At 50.1% G+C, this 25,611-nt stretch overlaps 1 protein-coding gene across 1 annotated transcript in view; it reads right to left on the bottom strand.

Moving 5' to 3' along the window:
* Positions 1–1,148: 1,148 nt before the first annotated feature.
* The window catches only part of LOC138279156 (vomeronasal type-2 receptor 26-like), a 118,818-nt gene continuing 94,355 nt past the window's right edge, over positions 1,149–25,611 (bottom strand). Inside the window, exon 5 of the mRNA XM_069219378.1 lies at positions 1,149–2,050. Within this exon, the coding sequence (XP_069075479.1) occupies positions 1,149–2,050 (902 nt within the window). The remainder of the gene's footprint in view (positions 2,051–25,611) is intronic.

The raw sequence follows: 25,611 nt of genomic DNA, 5'->3' as shown, positions 1-25,611 counted from the left end.
AGTTTTAATAAGTACACAGTACTCCTATGTGCCTTATTAGTGTCAAAGTTTCCATATTTTAAAAAAAGTACACTTTTTGAATGTTGACGAGATTTCATATTTTACATCCTGTTTGTTCCATCATTTACATAGCAAATATTTTCTGGGCTGGTCACATGCAGGGGACAAGCCAGACCCCTGGCTCAGCCCGCCCTGTTATTTCCTTGGCTCGCTCACCTCTAACAGATGTCCTGTAAGTGGGTACAGAGGGCGGGTCTCGTGTCCTGGGATTGGCGCCTCACTCGTGTCACTCATCACGCGGATGCATCTGTGCCCGGGAATCATTCTCCAATGACCAGTCTTGTTATGAGATCATCAATATGGCATGAAGATCTTTCAGTTTCAGGTGTAGTACAGAGAGACAGCTCTGTGTGCACGTAAGAATATTAAAAACCCTATTTATCACATTTTACAATTTGCAGACTACAGTAACTGTTGACTATATTTAATGCAGTGAGAGAAAGGGACCATTTTTTATGTGTTTAAATACTTTTAGACTACATGTTCACAACTGCCTTATAAACCATCTCACCTTCTCAAATGTACTTTGAAATTTTGAAATGCTCCATTTGCTGCTCTTGTTTCAAACTTTTCTTGGGGGGAAGAACCCCCTAAACTCATTTTTGTCCATCATCTTGCTTACTTTACTTGCTGGCAACATAACACTCATTCACAATTTTTACACCCCACCACTTTCAAATGTCACCAGCCACCACTGAACTGATGCTATGCTGAGCATGTTCTGGGTTGCATATGTTTGATGCCTGTGGTTCAGAGGGCTCCTCTTCTGGTAACTTTGAAATCTTTAACAATTCCCCTCTTTCGGGATGGTGCAGATGTTCATTTGTGGAAATCAAACTAAACTCAGATACCAAAATGATATTAAAACAAATAAAACCATTGAAGCATGCAAGTACAGAAAGGACCCAAAATCATCCACAGCTGCTATCCTTAAAAACTAGCTTCTATTACTGGAGGTACTAATGCTTTACAGCAAGCAGTCAAATGGTTGTACAAACGTATGATACATTGCTTTAAAACCCTCCAGAAATACAGCATTTTAATGGTTAATATTGAATTTGGTCAATTTCAGCTCCAACATGAAACTACTAATGAGTATGTAAAGTTAAGTGTTCTCTGGTGTTGATATCCTGCCTGAACAGAATGGTGTAACATTTGGAGATGAATATGCAGCCCAACAGTCCAGCACTAGAAGCTAAGATGGCGAAGATCTCCACGGCCACCATGTACTTGCCTTTAGTGATGATATAGGCTGGAAAGAAAGAGACCCAGGCACTGCAGAACACCAGCATGCTGAATGTGATGAGCTTGGCCTCATTGAATTTATCCGGGAGGTTCCTGGCTAAGAAGGCCACAATGAAGCTGGCCGAGGCCAACAGTCCCATGTAACCAATCACACTGTAGAAGGCAGTGACAGAGCCCTGGTCACACTGCAGGATCATCTTCCCAGTCTCAGACTGTGTGTCAGTGCCAGGGTGAGGTGGAGCTGTGAGCAGCCAAGAGAGACAGATTGTCACTTCTCCTAGTGTGCAGAAGAGGACAATAGAGCCGGACACCCGGGATCCCAGCCACCTACTTAATCTGCTCCCAGGCCTTGTGGCATTAAAGGCAATGACAACAGTGATGGTTTTTGCTAAAACACAAGACACAGCAACAGTAAAAATAATCCCAAATCCAGCTTGTTGGATCAGACAGGTCCATGTCGCAGGCCGTCCAATAAATAGGAGGGAGCATAGAAAAGCCAAAATTAGGGCAGTGAGGAGTGTGTAGCTGAGATCACGGTTATTGGCCTTCACTATTGGGGTATCCCGGTGTCTGAGAAAGATTCCCAGCACTCCAACAGTGACAGCAGAGAAGATAATGGCCACAGTGAACAAAATTACGCCAAGTATGTCACTATATGAGAGGAAAACAATGACCCTTTTGTTGCATCCAACCTTCTTGGCATTCGGCCACTGGTCCTCAGGGCACTGCATACAGTTTTCCATGCCTACAATAAAAAGCAAACAAAATCAGTAATTTCTGCTGTTTCAAACTATTTAGAAATGCATATTTGGTAGTGTGATAAAACATTTATTTTCACATTATTTCAAGAATATTTTGACTATGAATACAAAAGTAGTCAAATCAATAATAATGAGTCCATGGGATTGACTACCATACATCAAAGACCATAACGTTCATTGTAAAAACATATGAACAAAATATGCCCGCACATAAAAACATAATCGACTACCTGCCACAGACCTGGAACCTTTCTCAGCTGCAACATATGTCTGTGCAGTGACCAGCACGTCAGCTTCTGTTTCGAGAAGCACTTCTAGGCAATAAACAGGTGACTAGAAAAACATCATTATAGATGCTTAAATTTACATGAGAATTCATCATGAAATTTAACATGAAAGAAATTTCACCCATTATCCTAGTTATTGCTTCCATAAATGGTGAAATTGTGTTCAGTGCAGGGATACAGGCTGGAAAGAAAGAGACAGAGATGGCCTCAACTGAGAAACCTTTGCAGGCAGTCAATGATCAAATGCAGAGGGTGCTAGACTGCGGACAGGATGTCTAGTTTATAAAATGCATGATTAATGATATAGAAGACAGCTCACTCTGAAGTAAAATCATGATATATGGAGTCGTAAAAACCACAGAAAAAGATGACTTGTTAAACTTCCTGGCAGATTTGTTCCTCAGTGTGGGAAAACATATGATTGAAAATCCCAGTGGAGTTCCAAAGGGTGCATTGGAGCCACCAGACAACTATAAAAGGCCTCAAGCAGACCACATCCCATCACTGCCTGTCTACTGCAGCATCAGCACGTCAGAACAATCCTCCAGGCAGCTTAAAAGAGAAATTACTAAATCCATCTTCGCAGATTGCTCTGTTGACACAAGTCCCAAACAAAAGAAGTTCTTGGAACCTAGATTACACCTCAAGACATAGGGAATCATTTATGGTCTCTCAGACCCGGCGACAATGCTTATCACAGGGAATGTTGAACCTCAGATCTCGTTGTTCGAGGTCAATTGGAGGATGTTCTGTATTCTCTAATCTCTGCAATTTCCCCATAAGGGTTTTCAGATGGAAAGAGGAACCTTATTCTCTGACTGGAATTGTGCTGGGTACCGAGATAGCATTCCTACTGAGAGATCAGACATAAAAAAAATCCATGGGGAAGGACTGAATTGAATCAATGAGGAACTACTTGAAGATGGAGTTAAATCTGGGTCCTCAATTTAGAAAAACATTGTCCTTAATCAACAAACTGCCTGGACATCTATTCCTTTCTTTTCAAAACCATATTTATTGATATTTACATAGTACTGAGAAATCGTGACAGATACTTTTACAATCAACTTTGTTTGTATGAACAGGTCCTCATTGCCCGAGAGAGATGGCACTGTAGTTCCGACAACAACTGTAAAGCAAAACACAATAACAACTCCACAGGAGGTTGGGGTCATGTTTTGTGTGAAATAACAATATATGAAGAGAAGCAGTGTGATGGAGATGACTGTGGATACAGCTCATGGGGACGAGCCTGGAGCATGGCATTGTTCAGTGTTACAGTGTTTTAGCAGTGGGGGTTGTTAGACTTGGCTTCCTTGGTGTGGTCTCCCCTAACTTTTTGCCTCGGTTTTCTAGGTTGTTGATGTGTGCTGGACTCTGGTTTTGCTGTTTCTGTTACTATGGGCACTTTGCCACTGCTATCCAGTGCTAATGTGCAAGTGTTCATGTATAAAATGAGTATGTAATTGGCTTTCCATGATTGGCATACTTGATTTACTGGTATGTCCCTAGTAGAGTGCACTAGAGGTGTCCAGGGCCTGTAATGCACATGGTACTAGTGGGCCTGCAGCAGTGGTTGTGCCACCCGCATTAATAGCCCTGTAAATATGTCTCAGACCTGCCACTGCAGTGTCTTTGTGTGCAGATTCAAACTTCTAATTCGACTTGGCAAGTGTACCCACTTGCCAGGCCTAAACCTTAGGGCATAAACTAATGTGTTTTATATGTCCTGACAGTGAAATACTGCCATATTCGTTTTTCACTGTTGCAAGGCCTATCTCTCTCATAGGCTAACATAGGGGCTGCCTTTAAATATAATTAAAGTGTAGAGTCCCTTTGGGAGCAGATAGACATGTGGATCTTGGGGTTTCTGAACTCACAATTTAAAACTACACCTTTTAGTAAAGTTGGTTTTGAGATTGTGTGTTTGAAAATGTCACTTTCAGAAAGTAGGCATTTTCTTGCTTCAACCATTCTGTGACTCTGCCTGTTTGTGGATTCCCTGTCTGAGTCAGTTTGACAGCTGGGCTGTTTGCACCTTTCTCTAGACAGTGACACAAAGGGAGCTGGGGTGTAGCCTGCATATCCTGATGAGCTATCTGTGCTAGGAGGGACGTGAGGAGTGGTCACTTACACCTGAAAGGGCTGTGCCGGCCCGCACATAATGCAGTCTCCAACCCCCTCCTGTGTGACTGGGGCTTGGCCTGGGCAAGGTAGTATCTCCCAAACAAGAGAGACTTTCCTTTGAAGTAGGTCTACTTCAAAGGCAGAAATGGGTATAAGAAGGTCACCCAAACCCCTGAAATTTAGATCACTTCTGGAAATCAGGAGGAACCTCTGCCAAGGAGAAGAGCTGAAGAGCTGAGGAGAAGTGCTGCCCCTGCCTGTGACTGTGCTTTGTTGGGCTATCGTGCAGCTGCTGCTTCTGCCTGTGGAAGGGGACAAAGAGTAAACTTTGTTGTGCATTCCTGCTTGTTAACAAATCTCCAAGGGTGTGAAACTGAGCTTGCCTTCTGTTGTTGAAGTCTCAGGCCCATCAAAAACTTTCCCTGCCAGCACCTGGACTCTCAAGTGGTGTCCTATCCAGTTCCAGGGCCCATAAAAGGTGAAGCTGGAAGACCAAGACTAAAAATCCACGCACAGACCGCCGTGCGGGGAACATTTCGTGCCCAAGAGACCCTGACCTCCTGTTCCTGTCCAGCAGTCTCCTCCCAATGCTTTGACCATCTCCTGGTGACTTTTTGCTTTGATCTTGTGTTGGAAAGATCACTCTCTTTGTTTGCTGAATATATTCCTTTGGATTTAAGTACTTTGGGCATTCTTGTGCCCCCTAAAGTCCCCCTAAAGCTACCATGTGTGGGGCATATTTAACTAACATACCGCACACCCTAGTGCTAGTTAGGTAACTTGCATCAGAATTCTTTACACTAGTTCAGCGCTTTTCAGGACTAGCATAAAAAATGTTGACGCTAGTCCTGTAAAGCACCTGGATGCCCATTGGAACCAATGGGAGCCTCCTTTTAACACCTGCCCTGAGCAGGCTTTAAAAGTGCCGAAAAAAATGAAGCTAAGAAATCTCTTAAATTTCTTTGTGCCATTTTATAGGCCCCCCTAAATGGGGGAACACCCCCTTTGCATACATTATTTCTAGTGCAGGCATAATGCATGCATTGTACAACTTTGTAAATATGGCACAGTGTTTTTGGCCTTCTAAAGCCTCATAAGTGTCACAATATGATTCTAATGTGGCACTGGAAGGGCTCTAGGGGCTCTTAAATATGCCACTCTGGAACACATTTATGAAAAGAGGTGCTGCACACAGTGCAGGGCCACTTTTCCTGCACCCCTTAGTACCACCCTAAAGCAACAATGTGAGTGTCATATTTTAAATACGGCGCACCATGGTGTTAGTTAGCGGACTACCGTCAGAATTCTTTATGCTAGTGCGGCCCGCTGCAGGATTAGCACCAAAAGTACTGATGCTAATCCTACAAAGCACCTAGAGGCCCATTGTAAGCAATTGAAGCCTCCTTTTAACGCCTGCTCTAAGCAGGCATTAAAAGTGCCAAAAAAAGTGGTGCAAGGAAATCTCTTAGACCGCCCCCTTTGCATACAGTATGCCTGACGCAGGCATAATGTAGCACAAAGGGTTACAAAGTGGCACAATGCATGATTCAACCTGGTTGTGCACTTTCTCAAAAAAGAAGACATAGGGGGTCATTCCAACCCTGGCGGATGGCGGAGAACCAGCGGTAAGACCGCCAAAAGGCTGGCTGTCTTATATTCGTGAATTATGACCATGGCGGATCCTGCCATGGTCATCCGCCGGTTCTCCATCCCGCCCGCCAGGGCGGAGACGACCGCCGGGCTGGAGACTTGGGTCTCCAGCCGGGCGGCCGTCAGTATACCGCCAGCGGTATTTGGACCCGGCTTACCGCGGTGGATTTCATGCGGTTTCAACTGCCATAAAATCCATGGCGGTAAGCACTATCAGTGCCAGGGAATTCCTTCCCTGGCACTGATAGGGGTCTCAGCCACCCCCACTCCCACCCCGACTCCCTCCCCTACACCCCCACCACCCCTGCCACCCCCCAAAGGTGGCAGGGCCCCTCTCCCCACCCGAACCACCAATATAACATTACTCACACACATCTGACACGCATGCAGGCACCACCAACACACACATGCACACACCCCGACATACATGCCTACATCCACACACACAGTCGGACACGCACACCCACATTCAAACAAACACGCACACATCCATACAGCCATACCCACAGCCATACACGCACTCATTCCCATACACACAACACCCCTGCAAGCATACACGCACCCACACACCCCCTCTACATACACACGCGCACACCCCCATGCACGCACACAACACACAACACCCCCCACCCCCCTCCCCTAACAGACGATCGACTTACCTGGTCCGTCGATCCTCCGGGAGGGGACGGGAGCCATGGGGGCAGCTCCGCCGACACCACACCGCCAACAGAATATCGCCACGGCGAATCACAGGACGTGATTCGCTGGCCGGTGTTCTGTTGCCGTGGCGGTGGAGGTGGAGCAACCTCTACTTCCCCACCACCCGCAAGTATGGCTGTTGGCGTCTCTCCATCGGAATAACGACGGAGAGCAGCCAACAGTCATAATACGCCGAGCGGCAAACCATCTGCACAGGCGGTCTTCCGCACGGCGGTCTTGCAAAAAGACCGCCGAGGTCGTAATGACCCCCATAGTCAGCAAAATAGTGACCACCTGGAGAAGAATCTGCACCCATTTCAGCCGTTCTTTTGAAGTCCAGAAGCAGTTCCAGAATATTCAGCATGTTAATAGAGTTCCAGTCAAAGCCCTCATTGAGGCCAACACATTGAAACTTGACGTATACATGTTACAATGTCTGTTTGAGTTGTACTGATAAATGAGTAACTATGTTATTCAAAGAGGAGGGAATGCAATTGACACTGATGCTACTCCCTTTTATTTTCAGATAGGAAGATAGCAAGGAGGACAGTACGATGGGCTAAACTATCCCGTTGTTGCATCTGCTACAAGATCAGCTAAAGAAGGGTTCTTAATAGTTTGCACTCGCTGGTGTGAACGAAAACGCAGAAGGGCATGGCTTTGTTGAGAGCTTAATCCTTTGCTTGGTTGTTAATGCAAAGCTGCAAAATGGCATCATCTTGTCCAAAGACTACATCTATGCCACACTACTTAATCCACGGTCCAAAACATTTCTCTCCACTTTCATTACTTTTTCTGAAGGGATGTTTCAAAATACACAAGGGGGATTGTTGCACAAGCTGGAGACTTCGAAGAAGAAAGGCTGGAAATTACTAGAGTCCCTTTCCTGGGCAGAAGTCCTGTGGTGTCGCCTTCAACTTCCAGAGAGGACAGTCTTGTCACAAAGCAGCCAACACCAGCAACAAGAACACAAGTAACACCCACTACTACAGGAGGGGAAGAATTGGCCCCAACCTCAGCATTGGCTTGGTTTTAAGTGCCAGACAACAGCAGCCCACCAGACCCCCACCTCCTGCAGGAGAAGAACCACCCCGCAAGAGGGCCCTGAGATCTCGCAAGAAGACAGAGTAGGATGTCAAGACCCCCGCCAGCAAAGGATAACACCTGATGTCATCCCACTGTCCCACATTGTCACCCTGTCCATCCTTGAACTGCCCATGCTCCATCTCTCCACAGGCCTCTGGACAATGCACCTGTGTGACTGTTACTCTGGACTCTGCCATGGACATTCCTTCACCATAGCCCCCACCCACTTGAAACCACCCATCCCATTTTGAGCACTGAAATAAACACCTATTTTGCACAAAACTATCTGGAGTCTGGCTGTGATTTCAAAATATTGTAATTGACATGACAGTGCAAATATGTCCTTGTACATAGTGAAGTCAACAAACAGCTGCCACAAACCTGTAGTCCATGGGGAAACGAAGCACAGGACTCGTAGTGGGGAACCCAGATCTGAAATAGGGAGGGAAAAGCCACAACTCAGTCATCATACACTGGGGCAAATAGACAGGCAGCAGAGATGCAGGAGAGTAGTTCACATTTACTAAATTATGTTTGAATTGTTACCTGTGTCCTATTGGAAGTACTGTTCAATGATTCTGTCCCTGTTGTCTGTTTCAGCCCCGTCGTCTTCCTCCTCGTCACTCTCCACAGGTTCCACAGCTGCCACAACACCACCGTCTCGACCATCCTCCTGCAGGAAAGGCACCTGGCGGCGCAAAGCCAGGTTGTGAAGCATGCAGCAGGCCACGATGATGTGACACACCTTCTTAGGTGAGTACATTAGGGATCCACCTGTCATATGCAGGCACCTAAACCTGGCCTTTAGGAGGCCAAAGGTGCGTTCGATCACCCTCCTAGTACGCCCATGGGCCTCATTGTACCGTTCCTCTGCCCTGGTCCGGGGATTCCTTACTGGGGTCAGTAGCCACGACAGGTTGGGGTACCCAGAGTCCCCCAATAGCCATACACGGTGTCTCTCTAGCTGTTCCATCACGTAAGGGATGCTGCTATTCCTCAGGATGTAGGCGTCATGCACTGACCCTGGGAATTTGGCATTTACATGCGAGATGTACTGGTCAGCCAAACACACCACCTGGATGTTCATGGAATGGTAACTTTTTCTGTTCCTGTACACCTGCTCCCTGTCTCTTGGGGGAACCAAAGCCACATGGGTCCCACCAATGGCACCAATGACGTTGGGAATATGTCCAAGGGCGTAGAAATCACCCTTCACTGTAGCCAATTCGCCCACCTCAGGGAAAATTATGTAGCTCCTCACGTATTTCATCAGGGCAGACAACACTCTGGATAACACCTTCGAAAACATGGGCTGAGACATCCCAGAAGCAATTCCCACTGTTGTCTGAAATGACCCACTTGCCAAGAAATGGAGTACTGACAGGACCTGCACCAGAGGGGGAATCCCTGTGGGTTGGCGGATGGGGACATCAGGTCGGGCTCCAGCTGGGCACACAGTTCATGTATAGTGGCACGGTCAAGCCGGTAGGTCAGGATAATGTTGCGTTCTTCCATTGTCAACAGGTCCACCAGCGGTCGGTACACGCGAGGATTCATCCGTCTCCTCGCCAAACCCAGCGGATGGTGCCTAGGTAAGGACAACATGGAGCACAGAGTCAAGCAACCCACAGGTACGTACTCACAGCTTGCACAGTAAACGATTCTCTATGCAGTGAATGGCGTGTCTGAGTGGCTATGCAAGGCCTAGGCCTGTGTGACGCAGTTGAAATTGAGCCATGTGGACCCTCGAAATGGCGGCTGCCTGACCTGTGAAGTGTGACAATGGGATGTGAGGTTAATGCGCTGGCGTGGCACACCGCGGCGGGCGGCGGTCGAAGACCGCGGCACGAAGCCGCATTGGTTAACATTGAAGCCTATGGGTTTCAGGAGCCAATGGCGAAGGGCGCCGGCGGTGGCGGTACGCACCGCCGCGGTACGCACCGCCGCGGACGTGACCGCCATTTTCTATCTACTTATCCACTTGCGACTTGAACTTTCACAGGTGAGGACCTATACTGCAAGTGTTGCTGTGACTTCGGTCTGGAAGGGACAATGGCTGCTGCGACTAGGGAAAGGGCCCCTGCCTTCACTGGAGAGGAGTTGGAGAAACTTGTGGATGGGGTCCTTGTAGGAAAGTACCATCTTGCCTAGCATGTTACCCCCATTTTTCACTGTATATATGTTGTTTTAGTTGTATGTGTCACTGGGACCCTGGTAACCCAGGGCCCCAGTGCTCATAAGTGTGCCTGAATGTGTTACCTGTGTAGTGACTAACTGTCTCACTGAGGCTCTGCTAATCAGAACCTCAGTGGTTATGCTCTCTCATTTCTTTCCAAATTGTCACTAACAGGCTAGTGACCATTTTTACCAATTTACATTGGCTTACTGGAACACCCTTATAATTCCCTAGTATATGGTACTAAGGTACCCAGGGTATTGGGGTTCCAGGAGATCCCTATGGGCTGCAGCATTTCTTTTGCCACCCATAGGGAGCTCTGACAATTCTTACACAGGCCTGCCACTGCAGCCTGAGTGAAATAACGTCCACGTTATTTCACAGCCATTTTACACTGCACTTAAGTAACTTATAAGTCACCTATATGTCTAACCTTTACCTGGTAAAGGTTAGGTGCAAAGTTACTTAGTGTGAGGGCACCCTGGCACTAGCCAAGGTGCCCCCACATTGTTCAGAGCCAATTCCCTGAACTTTGTGAGTGCGGGGACACCATTACACGCGTGCACTACATATAGGTCACTACCTATATGTAGCTTCACCATGGTAACTCCGAATATGGCCATGTAACATGTCTATGATCATGGAATTGCCCCCTCTATACCATCCTGGCATAGTTGGCACAATCCCATGATCCCAGTGGTCTGTAGCACAGACCCTGGTACTGCCAAACTGCCCTTCCTGGGGTTTCACTGCAGCTGCTGCTGCTGCCAACCCCTCAGACAGGCAGCTGCCCTCCTGGGGTCCAGCCAGGCCTGGCCCAGGATGGCAGAACAAAGAACTTCCTCTGAGAGAGGGTGTGACACCCTCTCCCTTTGGAAAATGGTGTGAAGGCAGGGGAGGAGTAGCCTCCCCCAGCCTCTGGAAATGCTTTGTTGGGCACAGAGGTGCCCAATTCTGCATAAGCCAGTCTACACCGGTTCAGGGACCCCTTAGCCCCTGCTCTGGCGCGAAACTGGACAAAGGAAAGGGGAGTGACCACTCCCCTGACCTGCACCTCCCCTGGGAGGTGTCCAGAGCTCCTCCAGTGTGCTCCAGACCTCTGCCATCTTGGAAACAGAGGTGCTGCTGGCACACTGGACTGCTCTGAGTGGCCAGTGCCACCAGGTGACGTCAGAGACTCCTGCTGATAGGCTCCTTCAGGTGTTAGTAGCCTATCCTCTCTCCTAGGTAGCCAAACCCTCTTTTCTGGCTATTTACGGTCTCTGTCTCTGGGGAAACTTTAGATAACGAATGCAAGAGCTCATCCGAGTTCCTCTGCATCTCTCTCTTCACCTTCTGATAAGGAAACGACTGCTGACCGCGCTGGAAGCCTGCAAAACTGCAACATAGTAGCAAAGACGACTACTGCAACTCTGTAACGCTGATCCTGCCGCCTTCTCGACTGTTTTCCTGCTTGTGCATGCTGTGGGGGGTAGTCTGCCTCCTCTCTGCACCAGAAGCTCCGAAGAAATCTCCCGTGGGTCGACGGAATCTTCCCCCTGCAACCGCAGGCACCAAAAAGCTGCATTACCGGTCCCTTGGGTCTCCTCTCAGCACAACGAGCGAGGTCCCTCGAATCCAGCGATGCTGTCCAAGTGACCCCCACAGTCCAGTGACTCTTCAGCCCAAGTTTGGTGGAGGTAAGTCCTTGCCTCCTCTCGCTGGGCTGCATTGCTGGGAACCGCGACTTTGCAGCTACTCCGGCCCCTGTGCACTTCCGGCGGAAATCCTTTGTGCACAGCCAAGCCTGAGTCCACGGCACTCTAACCTGCATTGCACGACTTTCTAAGTTGGTCTCCGGCGACGTGGGACTCCTTTGTGCAACTTCGGCGAGCACCGTTTCACGCATCCTCGTAGTGCCTGTTTTTGGCACTTCTCTGGGTGCTACCTGCTTCAGTGAGGACTCTTTGTCTTGCGCGACGTCCCTTCTCGCTTCAGGTCCAATTTGCGACCTCCTGGTCCCTCCTGGGCCCCAGCAGCGTCCAAAAACGCAAAAAGCATGATTTGCGTGTAGCAAGGCTTGTTGGCGTCCTTCCGGCGGGAAAACACTTCTGCACGACTCTCCAAGGCGAGTGGGATCCGTCCACCAAAGGGGAAGTCTCTAGCCCTTTTCGTTCCTGCAGAAACCTCAGCTTCTTCTGTCCAGTCGAAGCTTCTTTGCACCCGCAGCTGGCATTTCCTGGGCATCTGCCCATCTCCGACTTGCTTGTGACTTTTGGACTTGGTCCCCTTGTACCACAGGTACCCTAGATTGGAAATCCACAGTTGTTGTGTTGCTGGTTTGTGTCTTTCCTGCATTATTCCTCTAACACGACTTCTTTGTCCTTAGGGGAACTTTAGTGCACTTTGCACTCACTTTTCAGGGTCTTGGGGAGGGTTATTTTTCTAACTCTCACTATTTTCTAATAGTCCCAGCGACCCTCTACAAGGTCACATAGGTTTGGGGTCCATTCGTGGTTCGCATTCCACTTTGGGAGTATATGGTTTGTGTTGCCCCTATCCCTATGTTTCCCCATTGTATCCTATTGTAACTATACATTGTTTGCACTGTTTTCTAAGACTATACTGCATATTTTTGCTATTGTGTATATATATCTTGTGTATATTTCCTATCCTCTCACTGAGGGTACACTCTAAGATACTTTGGCATATTGTCATAAAAATAAAGTACCTTTATTTTTAGTATAACTGTGTATTGTGTTTTTTTATGATATTGTGCATATGACACTAGGTGATACTGTAGTAGCTTCACACGTCTCCTAGTTCAGCCTAAGCTGCTCTGCTAAGCTACCATTATCTATCAGCCTAAGCTGCTAGACACCCTATACACTAATAAGGGATAACTGGGCCTGGTGCAAGGTGCAAGTACCCCTTGGTACTCACTACAAGCCAGTCCAGCCTCCTACATTGGTTGTGCAGTGGTGGGATAAGTGCTTGAGACTACTTAAAAATCTTGTCATTGTACTTTTCATAAGAGAAAAATATACAAAACAAGGTCAGTGTATATACACATAGCCAAAAAGTTTTGCATTTCCTCTTTTTCACTCTTTTCTAAGTGCTGAAAAGTACTCCTAAACTTTCAAAAAGTTCTTAAAAGTTTAAAAAGTGTTTTTCTGTCTTTCCAAAAAGTTCTGAAAACTTTTGTCTCTTTCTCTATCACTTTAACTCTCTCTAAAAAATGTCTGGCACAGGCCAAAGTGTTGATCTGTCCAAACTTACATATGACAACCTTAGCTGGAAAAGAGCAAGGAGTCTCTGTATAGAGAGAGGTTTGAGTGTAGGGAAGAATCCTGCCTTGGAACTGTTAATTAACATGCTTAGAGAACAGGATAAGGCCATAGGTGCCCCATCTGTTGAAAAAGTACCTAATAGTTCCCAATCTGATTCAGGGACTCCCCCAGGAAAAGATTCAGGAAAGAAACTTCCTAGCCTGCCCATTACTAGACAATCTAGCATAGATGGTAATGATGATGAGCCACACCAAATAAATAGTGTTGTCTCACATCATAGCAAAAGCATTTATTCTCACCATACTGGTAGTAATGTTTCTGTAAACCAAGTTGTTAAGTTGGCTTCTGTAAGGGACAGGTCTCCTTCTGTTCATTCCCATCATAGCTCTGTTTCTAGAAATGACCCTCCCACCAACCCTGATGACAGAATGTTAGAGGGGGAACTCAATAAGTTGAGGGTGGAACAAACCAGACTGAAGCTTAAAAAGCAACAGCTGGATTTGGATAGACAGTCTTTTGAATTAGAGAAGGAAAGACATAAGTTGGGTTTAGATACCCATGCTGGCAGCAGCAGTATTCCCCATAGTCATCCTGCAAAAGAGCATGATTCCAGGAATCTGCACAAGATAGTTCCCCCTTATAAGGAGGGGGATGACATTAACAAGTGGTTTGCTGCACTTGAGAGGGCCTGTGTTGTACAGGATGTCCCTCAAAGGCAGTGGGCTGCTATCCTATGGCTATCATTTAGTGGAAAAGGTAGGGATAGGCTCCTTACTGTGAAAGAAAATGATGCTAATAATTTCCAAGTTCTTAAGAATGCACTCCTGGATGGTTATGGCTTAACCACTGAACAGTACAGGATAAAGTTCAGAGAGACCAAAAAGGAGTCTTCACAAGACTGGGTTGATTTCATTGACCATTCAGTGAAGGCCTTGGAGGGGTGGTTACATGGCAGTAAAGTTACTGATTATGACAGCCTGTATAACTTAATCCTGAGAGAGCATATTCTTAATAATTGTGTGTCTGATTTGTTGCACCAGTACTTGGTGGACTCTGATCTGACCTCTCCCCAAGAATTGGGAAAGAAGGCAGACAAATGGGTCAGAACAAGAGTGAACAGAAAAGTTCATACAGGGGGTGACAAAGATGGCAACAAAAAGAAGGATGGTAAGTCTTCAGACAAGGGTGGGGACAAATCTAAAAATGAGTCTTCATCAGGCCCACAAAAACACTCTGGTGGGGGTGGTGGGCCCAAATCCTCCTTTAATCAGAACAAGGAAAAGAAACCATGGTGCTATTTATGTAAAATGAAAGGCCATTGGACAACAGATCCCAGTTGTCCAAAGAAAGGCACCACAGCTCCTACCACTACAACCCCTACTGCTACACCTAGTGTCCCTACTAATAGCAGTGGTGGTGGGAGCAAACCTACTAATAGCCAATCCAAGGGAGTAGCTGGGCTCACTTTTGGTAATTTAGTTGGGGTTGGTCTAAGTAGGGAGACCACAGAGGCTACTTTAGTCTCTGAAGGGGCTATTGATTTAGCCACTTTGGTTGCTTGCCCCCATAACTTGGAGAAGTACAAGCAACTAACCCTAATAAATGGTGTTGAGGTCCAGGCCTACAGGGACACAGGTGCCAGTGTCACAATGGTGATTGAAAAACAGGTGCACCCTGAACAACACATACTTGGACACCAGTACCAAGTAACCGATGCTCACAACATAACACAAAGCCACCCCATGGCTGTTGTAAATCTCAACTGGGGGGGGGGTAACTGGTCCAAAGAAAGTTGTGGTAGCTTCAGATTTACCTGTAGACTGTCTATTAGGGAATGATTTGGAGACATCAGCTTGGTCAGATGTGGAGTTGGAGGCCCATGCAGCAATGCTGGGCATCCCAGGGCATATTTTTGCTTTGACAAGGGCTCAGGCCAAAAAGCAAAAAGGACAGGGAAGCTTGGATCCTGGAACAATGGACCAAGTGCTCCCTAAAGCTAGGGCTAGTAGAAGCAAACCACTTCCTACTATCCCTCCCTCTACAGTGGATTCAACTTCTGAGGAAGAAGAATTCCCTCCCTGTGCAGAACCTACACCAGAGGAGCTGGAAGCAGACACTGCTGAGCTTTTGGGTGAAGGGTGGCCTGCCAGAGAGGAGCTGAGTGTGGCACAGCAAACCTGTCCCACATTAGAGGGTCTCAGACAGCAAGCTGTCAAACAAGCTAATGGGGATGTCAGTGACTCTCACAGAGTTTACTGGGAGGACAACCTCTTGTACACTGAGCATAGGGATCCTAAACCTGGAGCTGCCAGGAGATTAGTGATTCCTCAGGAGTACAGAAAGTTCCTCCTAACACTGGCACATGACATTCCCTTAGCTGGGCACCTAGGACAAATGAAAACTTGGGACAGGCTTGTTCCCCTGTTTCATTGGCCTAGGATGTCTGAGGACACAAAGGAATTTTGTAAGTCCTGTGAAACCTGTCAAGCCAGTGGCAAGACAGGTGGCACCCCAAAAGGCACCCCTTATTCCACTGCCTGTGGTTGGGGTTCCCTTTGAAAGGGTAGGGGTTGACATAGTTGGCCCCCTTGACCCTCCTACTGCTTCAGGCAATAGGTTTATCTAAGTGGTAGTGGACCATGCCACAAGATATCCTGAAGCAATTCCTTTAAGGACCAATACAGCTCCTGCAGTGGCAAAGGCCCTCCTGGGAATATTTTCCAGGGTGGGCTTCCCAAAGGAAGTAGTATCAGACAGAGGAAGCAATTTCATGTCTGCATACTTAAAGGCCATGTGGAAGGAGTGTGGTGTAACGTACAAGTTCACAACACCCTATCATCCACAAACAAATGGACTGGTGGAGAGATTTAATAAAACTCTCAAAGGCATGATTATGGGGCTCCCTGAAAAACTCCGCAGGAGATGGGATATCCTTCTACCATGCCTCCTTTTTGCCTACAGGGAGGTACCCCAGAAAGGAGTGGGCTTCAGCCCCTTTGAACTTCTTTTTGGCTACCCTGTTAGGGGTCCACTCACACTTGTAAAGGAGGGTTGGGAACAACCTTTAAAAGCTTCTAAGCAGGATATTGTGGACTATGTACTTGGCCTCAGATCAAGGATGGCTGAGTACATGAAAAAGGCCAGTAAAAACCTTCAGGCCAGCCAAGAGCTCCAGAAGCAATGGCATGATCAGAAGGCTGTTTTGGTTCAGTACCAACCAGGGCAGAAAGTGTGGGTCTTGGAGCCTGTGGCCCCAAGAGCACTCCAAGATAAATGGAGTGGTCCCCACACAATTGTTGAAAAGAAGGGTGAAGTCACCTACTTGGTTGACTTAGGCACTGCCAGGAGTCCCCTTAGGGTGCTCCATGTCAACCGCCTGAAACCCTACTATGACAGGGCTGATCTCACCCTACTCATGGCAACTGATGAGGGACAGGAAGAAGACAGTGATGCTCTACCTGATCTCTTCTCTTCCACAGAACAAGATGCTCTTGTGGAAGGTGGAGTTTTGGCTGATTGTTTTACTGCTGAGCAGAAAGACCATTGCATAAATCTCCTAGATCAATTTTCTGAACTCTTCTCTACTGAGCCAGGTACCACTTCTTGGTGTGAGCACACTATAGATACTGGAGACAGCTTGCCTGTCAAAAGTAAGATCTATAGGCAGCCTGACCATGTCAGGGACTGCATAAAGCAAGAAGTTCAGAAAATGTTGGAACTAGGAGTGGTTGAGCACTCTGACAGTCCATGGGCTTCTCCTGTGGTACTGGTACCAAAACCCAATTCTAAAGATGGAAAGAAGGAAATGCGGTTTTGTGTAGACTATAGAGGTCTCAACTTGGTAACCAAAACTGATGCTCACCCTATACCCAGGGCAGATGAGCTTATAGATACACTGGCATCTGCCAAGTATCTAAGCACTTTTGATTTGACTGCAGGGTATTGGCAGATCAAATTATCAGAAGATGCTAAACCTAAGACTGCATTTTCTACCATTGGAGGACATTACCAGTTTACAGTGCAGCATATTTGGACGATATAGCTGTCTTTAGCTCCAGCTGGGATGATCACCTGGTCCACCTATGGAAAGTTTTGGAGGCCCTGCAAAAGGCAGGCCTCACTATCAAGGCTTCAAAGTGCCAGATAGGGCAGGGTAAGGTGGTTTATCTGGGACACCTTGTTGGTGGGGAACAGATTGCACCACTTCAGGGGAAAATCCAAACTATTATTGAGTGGGTTCCCCCTACCACTCAGACTCAGGTAAGAGCCTTCCTAGGCCTCACTGGGTACTACAGGAGGTTCATTAAGAACTATGGCTCCATTGCAGCCCCTCTTAATGACCTCACATCCAAGAAAATGCCTAAAAAGGTATTATGGACAGCAAACTGTCAGAAAGCTTTTGAGGAGCTGAAGCAGGCCATGTGCTCTGCACCTGTCCTGAAAAGCCCTTGTTACTCTAAAAAATTCTATGTCCAAACTGATGCATCTGAATTAGGAGTAGGGGCAGTCCTATCACAACTTAATTCTGAGGGCCAGGATCAACCTGTTGCTTTTATTAGTAGGAGGTTGACCCCTAGAGAAAAGCGTTGGTCTGCCATTGAGAGGGAGGCCTTTGCTGTGGTCTGGGCTCTGAAGAAGTTGAGGCCATACCTGTTTGGCACTCACTTCATTGTTCAGACAGACCACAAACCTCTACTTTGGCTAAAACAAATGAAAGGTGAAAATCCTAAATTGTTGAGGTGGTCCATATCCCTACAGGGAATGGACTATACAGTGGAACATAGACCTGGGAGTAGCCACTCCAATGCAGATGGACTCTCCAGATATTTCCAATTAGACAATGAAGACTCATCAGGTCATGGCTAGTCTTATTGTCCTTCGTTTGGGGGGGGGTTGTGTAGGAAAGTACCATCTTGCCTAGCATGTTACCCCCATTTTTCACTGTATATATGTTGTTTTAGTTGTATGTGTCACTGGGACCCTGGTAACCCAGGGCCCCAGTGCTCATAAGTGTGCCTGAATGTGTTACCTGTGTAGTGACTAACTGTCTCACTGAGGCTCTGCTAATCAGAACCTCAGTGGTTATGCTCTCTCATTTCTTTCCAAATTGTCACTAACAGGCTAGTGACCATTTTTACCAATTTACATTGGCTTACTGGAACACCCTTATAATTCCCTAGTATATGGTACTAAGGTACCCAGGGTATTGGGGTTCCAGGAGATCCCTATGGGCTGCAGCATTTCTTTTGCCACCCATAGGGAGCTCTGACAATTCTTACACAGGCCTGCCACTGCAGCCTGAGTGAAATAACGTCCACACTATTTCACAGCCATTTTACACTGCACTTAAGTAACTTATAAGTCACCTATATGTCTAACCTTTACCTGGTAAAGGTTAGGTGCAAAGTTACTTAGTGTGAGGGCACCCTGGCACTAGCCAAGCTGCCCCCTCATTGTTCAGAGCCAATTCCCTGAACTTTGTGAGTGCGGGGACACCATTACACGCGTGCACTACATATAGGTCACTACCTATATGTAGCTTCACCATGGTAACTCCGAATATGGCCATGTAACATGTCTATGATCATGGAATTGCCCCCTCTATACCATCCTGGCATAGTTGGCACAATCCCATGATCCCAGTGGTCTGTAGCACAGACCCTGGTACTGCCAAACTGCCCTTCCTGGGGTTTCACTGCAGCTGCTGCTGCTGCCAACCCCTCAGACAGGCAGCTGCCCTCCTGGGGTCCAGCCAGGCCTGGCCCAGGATGGCAGAACAAAGAACTTCCTCTGAGAGAGGGTGTGACACCCTCTCCCTTTGGAAAATGGTGTGAAGGCAGGGGAGGAGTAGCCTCCCCAGCCTCTGGAAATGCTTTGTTGGGCACAGAGGTGCCCAATTCTGCATAAGCCAGTCTACACCGGTTCAGGGACCCCTTAGCCCCTGCTCTGGCGCGAAACTGGACAAAGGAAAGGGGAGTGACCACTCCCCTGACCTGCACCTCCCCTGGGAGGTGTCCAGAGCTCCTCCAGTGTGCTCCAGACCTCTGCCATCTTGGAAACAGAGGTGCTGCTGGCACACTGGACTGCTCTGAGTGGCCAGTGCCACCAGGTGACGTCAGAGACTCCTGCTGATAGGCTCCTTCAGGTGTTAGTAGCCTATCCTCTCTCCTAGGTAGCCAAACCCTCTTTTCTGGCTATTTAGGGTCTCTGTCTCTGGGGAAACTTTAGATAACGAATGCAAGAGCTCATCCGAGTTCCTCTGCATCTCTCTCTTCACCTTCTGATAAGGAAACGACTGCTGACCGCGCTGGAAGCCTGCAAAACTGCAACATAGTAGCAAAGACGACTACTGCAACTCTGTAACGCTGATCCTGCCGCCTTCTCGACTGTTTTCCTGCTTGTGCATGCTGTGGGGGTAGTCTGCCTCCGAAGAAATCTCCCGTGGGTCGACGGAATCTTCCCCCTGCAACCGCAGGCACCAAAAAGCTGCATTACCGGTCCCTTGGGTCTCCTCTCAGCACGACGAGCGAGGTCCCTTGAATCCAGCGATGCTGTGCAAGTGACCCCCACAGTCCAGTGACTCTTCAGCCCAAGTTTGGTGGAGGTAAGTCCTTGCCTCACCTCGCTGGGCTGCATTGCTGGGAACCGCGACTTTGCAGCTACTCCGGCCCCTGTGCACTTCCGTCGGAAATCCTTTGTGCACAGCCAAGCCTGGGTCCACGGCACTCTAACCTGCATTGCATGACTTTCTAAGTTGGTCTCCGGCGACGTGGGACTCCTTTGTGCAACTTCGGCGAGCACTGTTTCACGCATCCTCGTAGTGCCAGTTTCTGGCACTTCTCCGGGTGCTACCTGCTTCTGTGAGGGCTCTTTGTCTTGCTCGACGTCCCTTCTCGCTTCAGGTCCAAGTTGCGACCTCCTGGTCCCTCCTGGGCCCCAGCAGCGTCCAAAAATGCCAAACGCACGATTTGCGTGTAGCAAGGCTTGTTGGCGTCCTTCCGGCGGGAAAACACTTCTGCACAACTCTCCAAGGCAAGCGGGATCCGTCCACCAAAGGGGAAGTCTCTAGCCCTTTTCGTTCCTGCAGAAACCTCAGCTTCTTCTGTCCAGTCGAAGCTTCTTTGCACCCGCAGCTGGCATTTCCTGGGCATCTGCCCATCTCCAACTTGCTTGTGACTTTTGGACTTGGTCCCCTTGTTCCACAGGTACCCTAGATTGGAAATCCACAGTTGTTGTGTTGCTGGTTTGTGTCTTTCCTGCATTATTCCTCTAACACAACTTCTTTGTCCTTAGGGGAACTTTAGTGCACTTTGCACTCACTTTTCAGGGTCTTGGGGAGGGTTATTTTTCTAACTCTCACTATTTTCTAATAGTCCCAGCGACCCTCTACAAGGTCACATAGGTTTGGGGTCCATTCGTGGTTCGCATTCCACTTTGGGAGTATATGGTTTGTGTTGCCCCTATCCCTATGTTTCCCCATTGCATCCTATTGTAACTATACATTGTTTGCACTGTTTTCTAAGACTATACTGCATATTTTTGCTATTGTGTATATATATCTTGTGTATATTTCCTATCCTCTCACTGAGGGTACACTCTAAGATACTTTGGCATATTGTCATAAAAATAAAGTACCTTTATTTTTAGTATAACTGTGTATTGTGTTTTCTTATGATATTGTGCATATGACACTAGGTGGTACTGTAGTAGCTTCACACGTCTCCTAGTTCAGCCTAAGCTGCTCCGCTAAGCTACCATTATCTATCAGCCTAAGCTGCTAGACACCCTATACACTAATAAGGGATAACTGGGCCTGGTGCAAGGTGCAAGTACCCCTTGGTACTCACTACAAGCCAGTCCAGCCTCCTACAGTCCTCCCCCAGTATGCGCTACTCTACGGTCATCCAGACCAACAAGTGAGTTTAATTCAATATGGATTTGGGGCCTCTGGCTGGCTTGGGGGCCTGGCGGGGGGCCTGGCGGGGATGGGGGGCATGTTGGGGCTGGCGGGGGGCCTGGCGGGGGGCCTGGCGGGGATGGGGGGCATGTTGGGCCTGGCGGGGGGCCTGGCGGGAGGCCTGGCGGGGATGGGGGGCATGTTGGGCCTGGCGGGGGGCTTGGCGGGGATGGGGGGCATGTTGGGCCTGGCGGGGGGCCTGGCGGGGATGGGGGGCATGTTGGGCCTGGCGGGGGGCCTGGCGGGGATGGGGGGCATGTTGGGCCTGGCGGGGGGCCTGGCGTGGTTGGGGGGCATGTTGGGCCTGGCGGGGGGCCTGGCGGGGATGGGGGGCATGTTGGGCCTGGTGGGGGGCCTGGGGGATGGGGGGCATGTTGGGCCTGGCGGGGGGCCTGGCGGGGGCCTGGCGGGGATGGGGGGCATGTTGGGCCTGGCGGGGGGCCTGGCGGGGGGCCTGGCGGGTATGGGGGGCGTTGGGCCACTGGCAACGAAAATGCAGACAAACTTGAACGTGGTATTTCTCCCTCCCTGTACGTGTCACATAGGTCCGCGCCCATGAGAAGATCGGGATTTGGCCAAGGAAGTCCGGACCCTGGGGGTCCACCATCGACGGGGCACCCACTGCCGCAAGAGGTGGGAGGACATCCGCCGCGGGACCAGGAAGACCGCCGAGTCTCTGCTGGGGATGGCCTCCCAACGTAGGCGGGGTGCCTGCCGTCATCTGACCCCCCTGATGTTCCGGATCCTGGCGGTGGCCTACCCTGATTTGGATGGGCGCGTGAGGGCAGCACAGCAGACACAAGGGGGTGAGTACAAGCATTATCTACTCTGTTGTCGCGCAGTGGAGGTGTCTGGGTGGGGGAGGAGGGCTGTGGGTCCCCCTAGGCCAGGGCGATATCTGTAGGCTGGGCACCCCCGTAAGCCCCTGTGTCCCCAGCCACCACCCTCAGTAGTGTGTCAGTACAGCCATCCCTGGGCCGTGTCATCCATGGGTGCAGTTGTCAACTCTAGGCGTGTAGGGCATGTTCCACGGAATGCGTAGCGGACCCCAAGTGCGCAACTTAGTGCAGGGGGCATCTGTGTCTGTCATGTCCGCTAACTGTACCGGTGATCCATGTACTCAAAATCTCTTTATTTCTCTCTCCCCCCCCCTTTTTGTTTGTCTTTCTGTGCTTGTGTGCATCAGCATCATCAGGCGGAGGAGAAGTGGCATCGGGGCAGGAGGGAGCTGCATCTCACATGGCCCAGGAGGGCCATGCCACAGAGTCTGACTGGACCAGTGAGACGGAGGGCGAGGGGAGCTCCACAACGGGGACGACTGGACCCTGCAGCGACACGGACACGTCCTCGGAAGGGAGCTCCCTTGCGGGGGTGGCCCCATCCGTGCCCCCGCCATTACAGGTACAGCTGCCACCCAGCGCACCATCTCTGCCCTCCCAGCAGCCCCTCAGCGTTCGCCCCGTGCCCGCTCTGCCAGGAAGCCGGGCATCTCCTTCGCCCCAGGCACCTCAGGCCCTGCCCCTGTTACCCCCGCTGCCCTCAGTGAGGAGGTCATTGACCTCCTCCGAATGCTCATTGTTGGGCAGACTACCCTTTTGAATGCCATCCAGGGGGTGGAGAGGGAGGTTCATCGCAGCAATGCGTACCTGGAGGGCATTCATTCGGGTCAGGCTGCCCATCAGCGATCGTTCCAGGCTCTGGCCTCAGCACTGACGGCAGCCATTGTCCCTGTCTCCTGCCTCTCTCTACTAACTCCCTCCTCCCAGTCTCCTGTTCCTCTGCCTGTCCCACCCACACCATCAGACCAGCCTGCACACACCTCAACACCCAAGAGCAGCTCATCCAAACATAAGCACCACAGATCACGCAGACATTCACACAAGCAACATTCCGATGCAGACATGCCAACAGTCACTACCACCTCTGTGACCCCCACCTCCTCGTCTCCCTCCTCCCTCCCTGTGACGTCTACACTCACACCTTCATTCACCTCACCATCAGCCAGTGTTTCCATCACCAGCATACCCTCCACTACAGTCCGCACACGTGCAGTCACCACCCCCACTGCCATTTACACGTCCCCTGTGTCCTCTCCCACTGTGTCTGTCACCCCCTCTTCCACACCACACAAACGCAGCCACCCACCCACCCAACAGCCATCCACCTCACGACAGCCTCCCGCTCCTGCACCTGCACCCAAAGACAGCAAACTTGTCTCGCCTACAACCACATCCTCTCCCTCCACTCCCAAACCCACTGTACCTACCACTCTCCATTGTCCCAAGAAAATCTATCTCTCTACTGCTACCTTCTTTCCTGACCCTGAGCCCCCCCCTCCTTCTCGTCGGGGTAAAAAGAGCACCTCAGCCACCACCAGTCCTGCAGCCCCCTTGACAAGGGTGCAGGGGTATTGGAGCCCACCAGCCCGCAGGTCTGGATCTTCGCCCAGCAGCAAGGGGACAGCCAGCCCACCCCCTGGGAAGAGGAGCAGAAGGCGGAAGGGCCGCCGCCGGAGCCCGGATTCGATATCCCCCCAGGACACTAGCCAGCCACCGTCAACAGCCACAGCTCCAAAGGGAGGAAAGGGCCACAGACTCCCGACTAAGGAGGGCAAGGGCAGCAAGGCGGAGAAGTCAGGCAGCAGGCCTGCTGCCCATGGAGGACCCGTCACAGCTGCCCAGGAGGAGCCCGCAACCCCCATAGCCGCTGCCCCGGGAGGAACCGGCACAGCTGCCCCGGGAGAGCCCACCACCCCCATAGCCGCTGCCCAGGGAGGACCCAGCCCAGCTGGCCAGGAGGGCCCCACCACCCACAGCCCAGGTGGGCATTGAAGGAGCACCATCCCCGCTGCCCAGGAGGGCACCACCAGGCAATGAGCAGTTGGCCATAGAATGGCCGCCGTCTCCAGCACCGCTCCGCTGGGGACCGCCGTCTCAAGAACCGCTGAACTGGGCCCTTCAAGGCAAGAACCGCTGAACTGGGCCCTTCAAGGCAAGAACCGCTGAACTGGGCCCTTCAAGGCAAGAACCGCTGAACTGGGCCCTTCAAGGCAAGAACCGCTGAACTGGGCTCCTCAAGGCAAGAACCGCTGAACTGGGCCCCGCCGTCTCCAGCACCGCTCCGCTGGGGACCGCCGTCTCAAGAACCGCTGAACTGGGCCCTTCAAGGCAAGAACCGCTGAACTGGGCCCCGCCGTCTCCAGCACCGCTCCGCTGGGGACCGCCGTCTCAAGAACCGCTGAACTGGGCCCTTCAAGGCAAGAACCGCTGAACTGGGCCCTTCAAGGCAAGAACCGCTGAACTGGGCCCCGCCGTCTCCAGCACCGCTCCGCTGGGGACCGCTGTCTCAAGAACCGCTGAACTGGGCCCTTCAAGGCAAGAACCGCTGAACTGGGCCCTTCCAGGCAGGAACCGCTGGCCCTTTGGCAAACGTGGCAGGGCAGGATCTGTCTCGGGCAGGGCTGCAGGATGTCCTCTGGCCAACATGCCTCCTCCAGTGGCAGTGGAGTCTGTTATGGACTGTTTGGACTGTGGCTTTGCTCTCCCCAGGATGGCCCAGTGGGCAGGCCACCCACTGTATGGACTGTTTGGACTGTGGCTTTGCTCTCCCCAGGATGGCCCAGTGGGCAGGCCACCCACTGTATGGACTGTTTGGACTGTGGCTTTGCTCTCCCCAGGATGGCCCAGTGGTCATGGAGTCCCCTCGTGGATCTGGCGTTGTGTACTCAAGTGGCTGAGGTGCCCCCCCTTCCCTTCCCCCTGAGGTGCCTGTCCTTTTTTCTTTCTGATGCCCCTGCAGTGTTCTCTCTGTGGAGTTCTTGTCGTGGGACTGGGCCTTGCCCCTTTGCTCAGGACCCCTGTGGTCCACGGACAGTGGTTGGACTACATTTAGTAGCTGTATATATTTTGTACATAGTTTATTTATTTATTTGGATTACTGCTGTCCATTTTTCAATATATCTGCCCGTTTGAGATCTCTTCTTTTGGTCTTTGCATTATTTCGGAAGGGGGGGGTTTGTGGGTTGTGACAGTGATCTGTGGGAATGCATTGATGTGTGTGTTGTAGTGGGTGTGGGTGGGTGGGTGTGTGCCGGTAATCTTTTCCCTCCCCTGTGTCGTAGGTGCAGTACTCACCGATGTCTTCCGCGCCGCCGGGCGTGCTCCTGGTACAGGAGCAGGTATAGAAGTGCGGGGATGACCTGCAACTCGGGTTCCATACTGCTGGAATCTCGCGTGGAGTATGTGGAGGTGAGCGTTTTCCCGTTCGTAGTCTGTTTCCGCCGTGTTTTTATCGG

The sequence above is a fragment of the Pleurodeles waltl genome, unplaced genomic scaffold, assembly GCF_031143425.1.
Source record: "Pleurodeles waltl isolate 20211129_DDA unplaced genomic scaffold, aPleWal1.hap1.20221129 scaffold_68, whole genome shotgun sequence".
Classification (NCBI taxonomy): Eukaryota; Metazoa; Chordata; class Amphibia; order Caudata; family Salamandridae; genus Pleurodeles; species Pleurodeles waltl.
The sequence above is the reverse complement of the archived record's forward strand: the minus strand, read 5'-3'. Positions and strand labels throughout refer to the sequence as shown.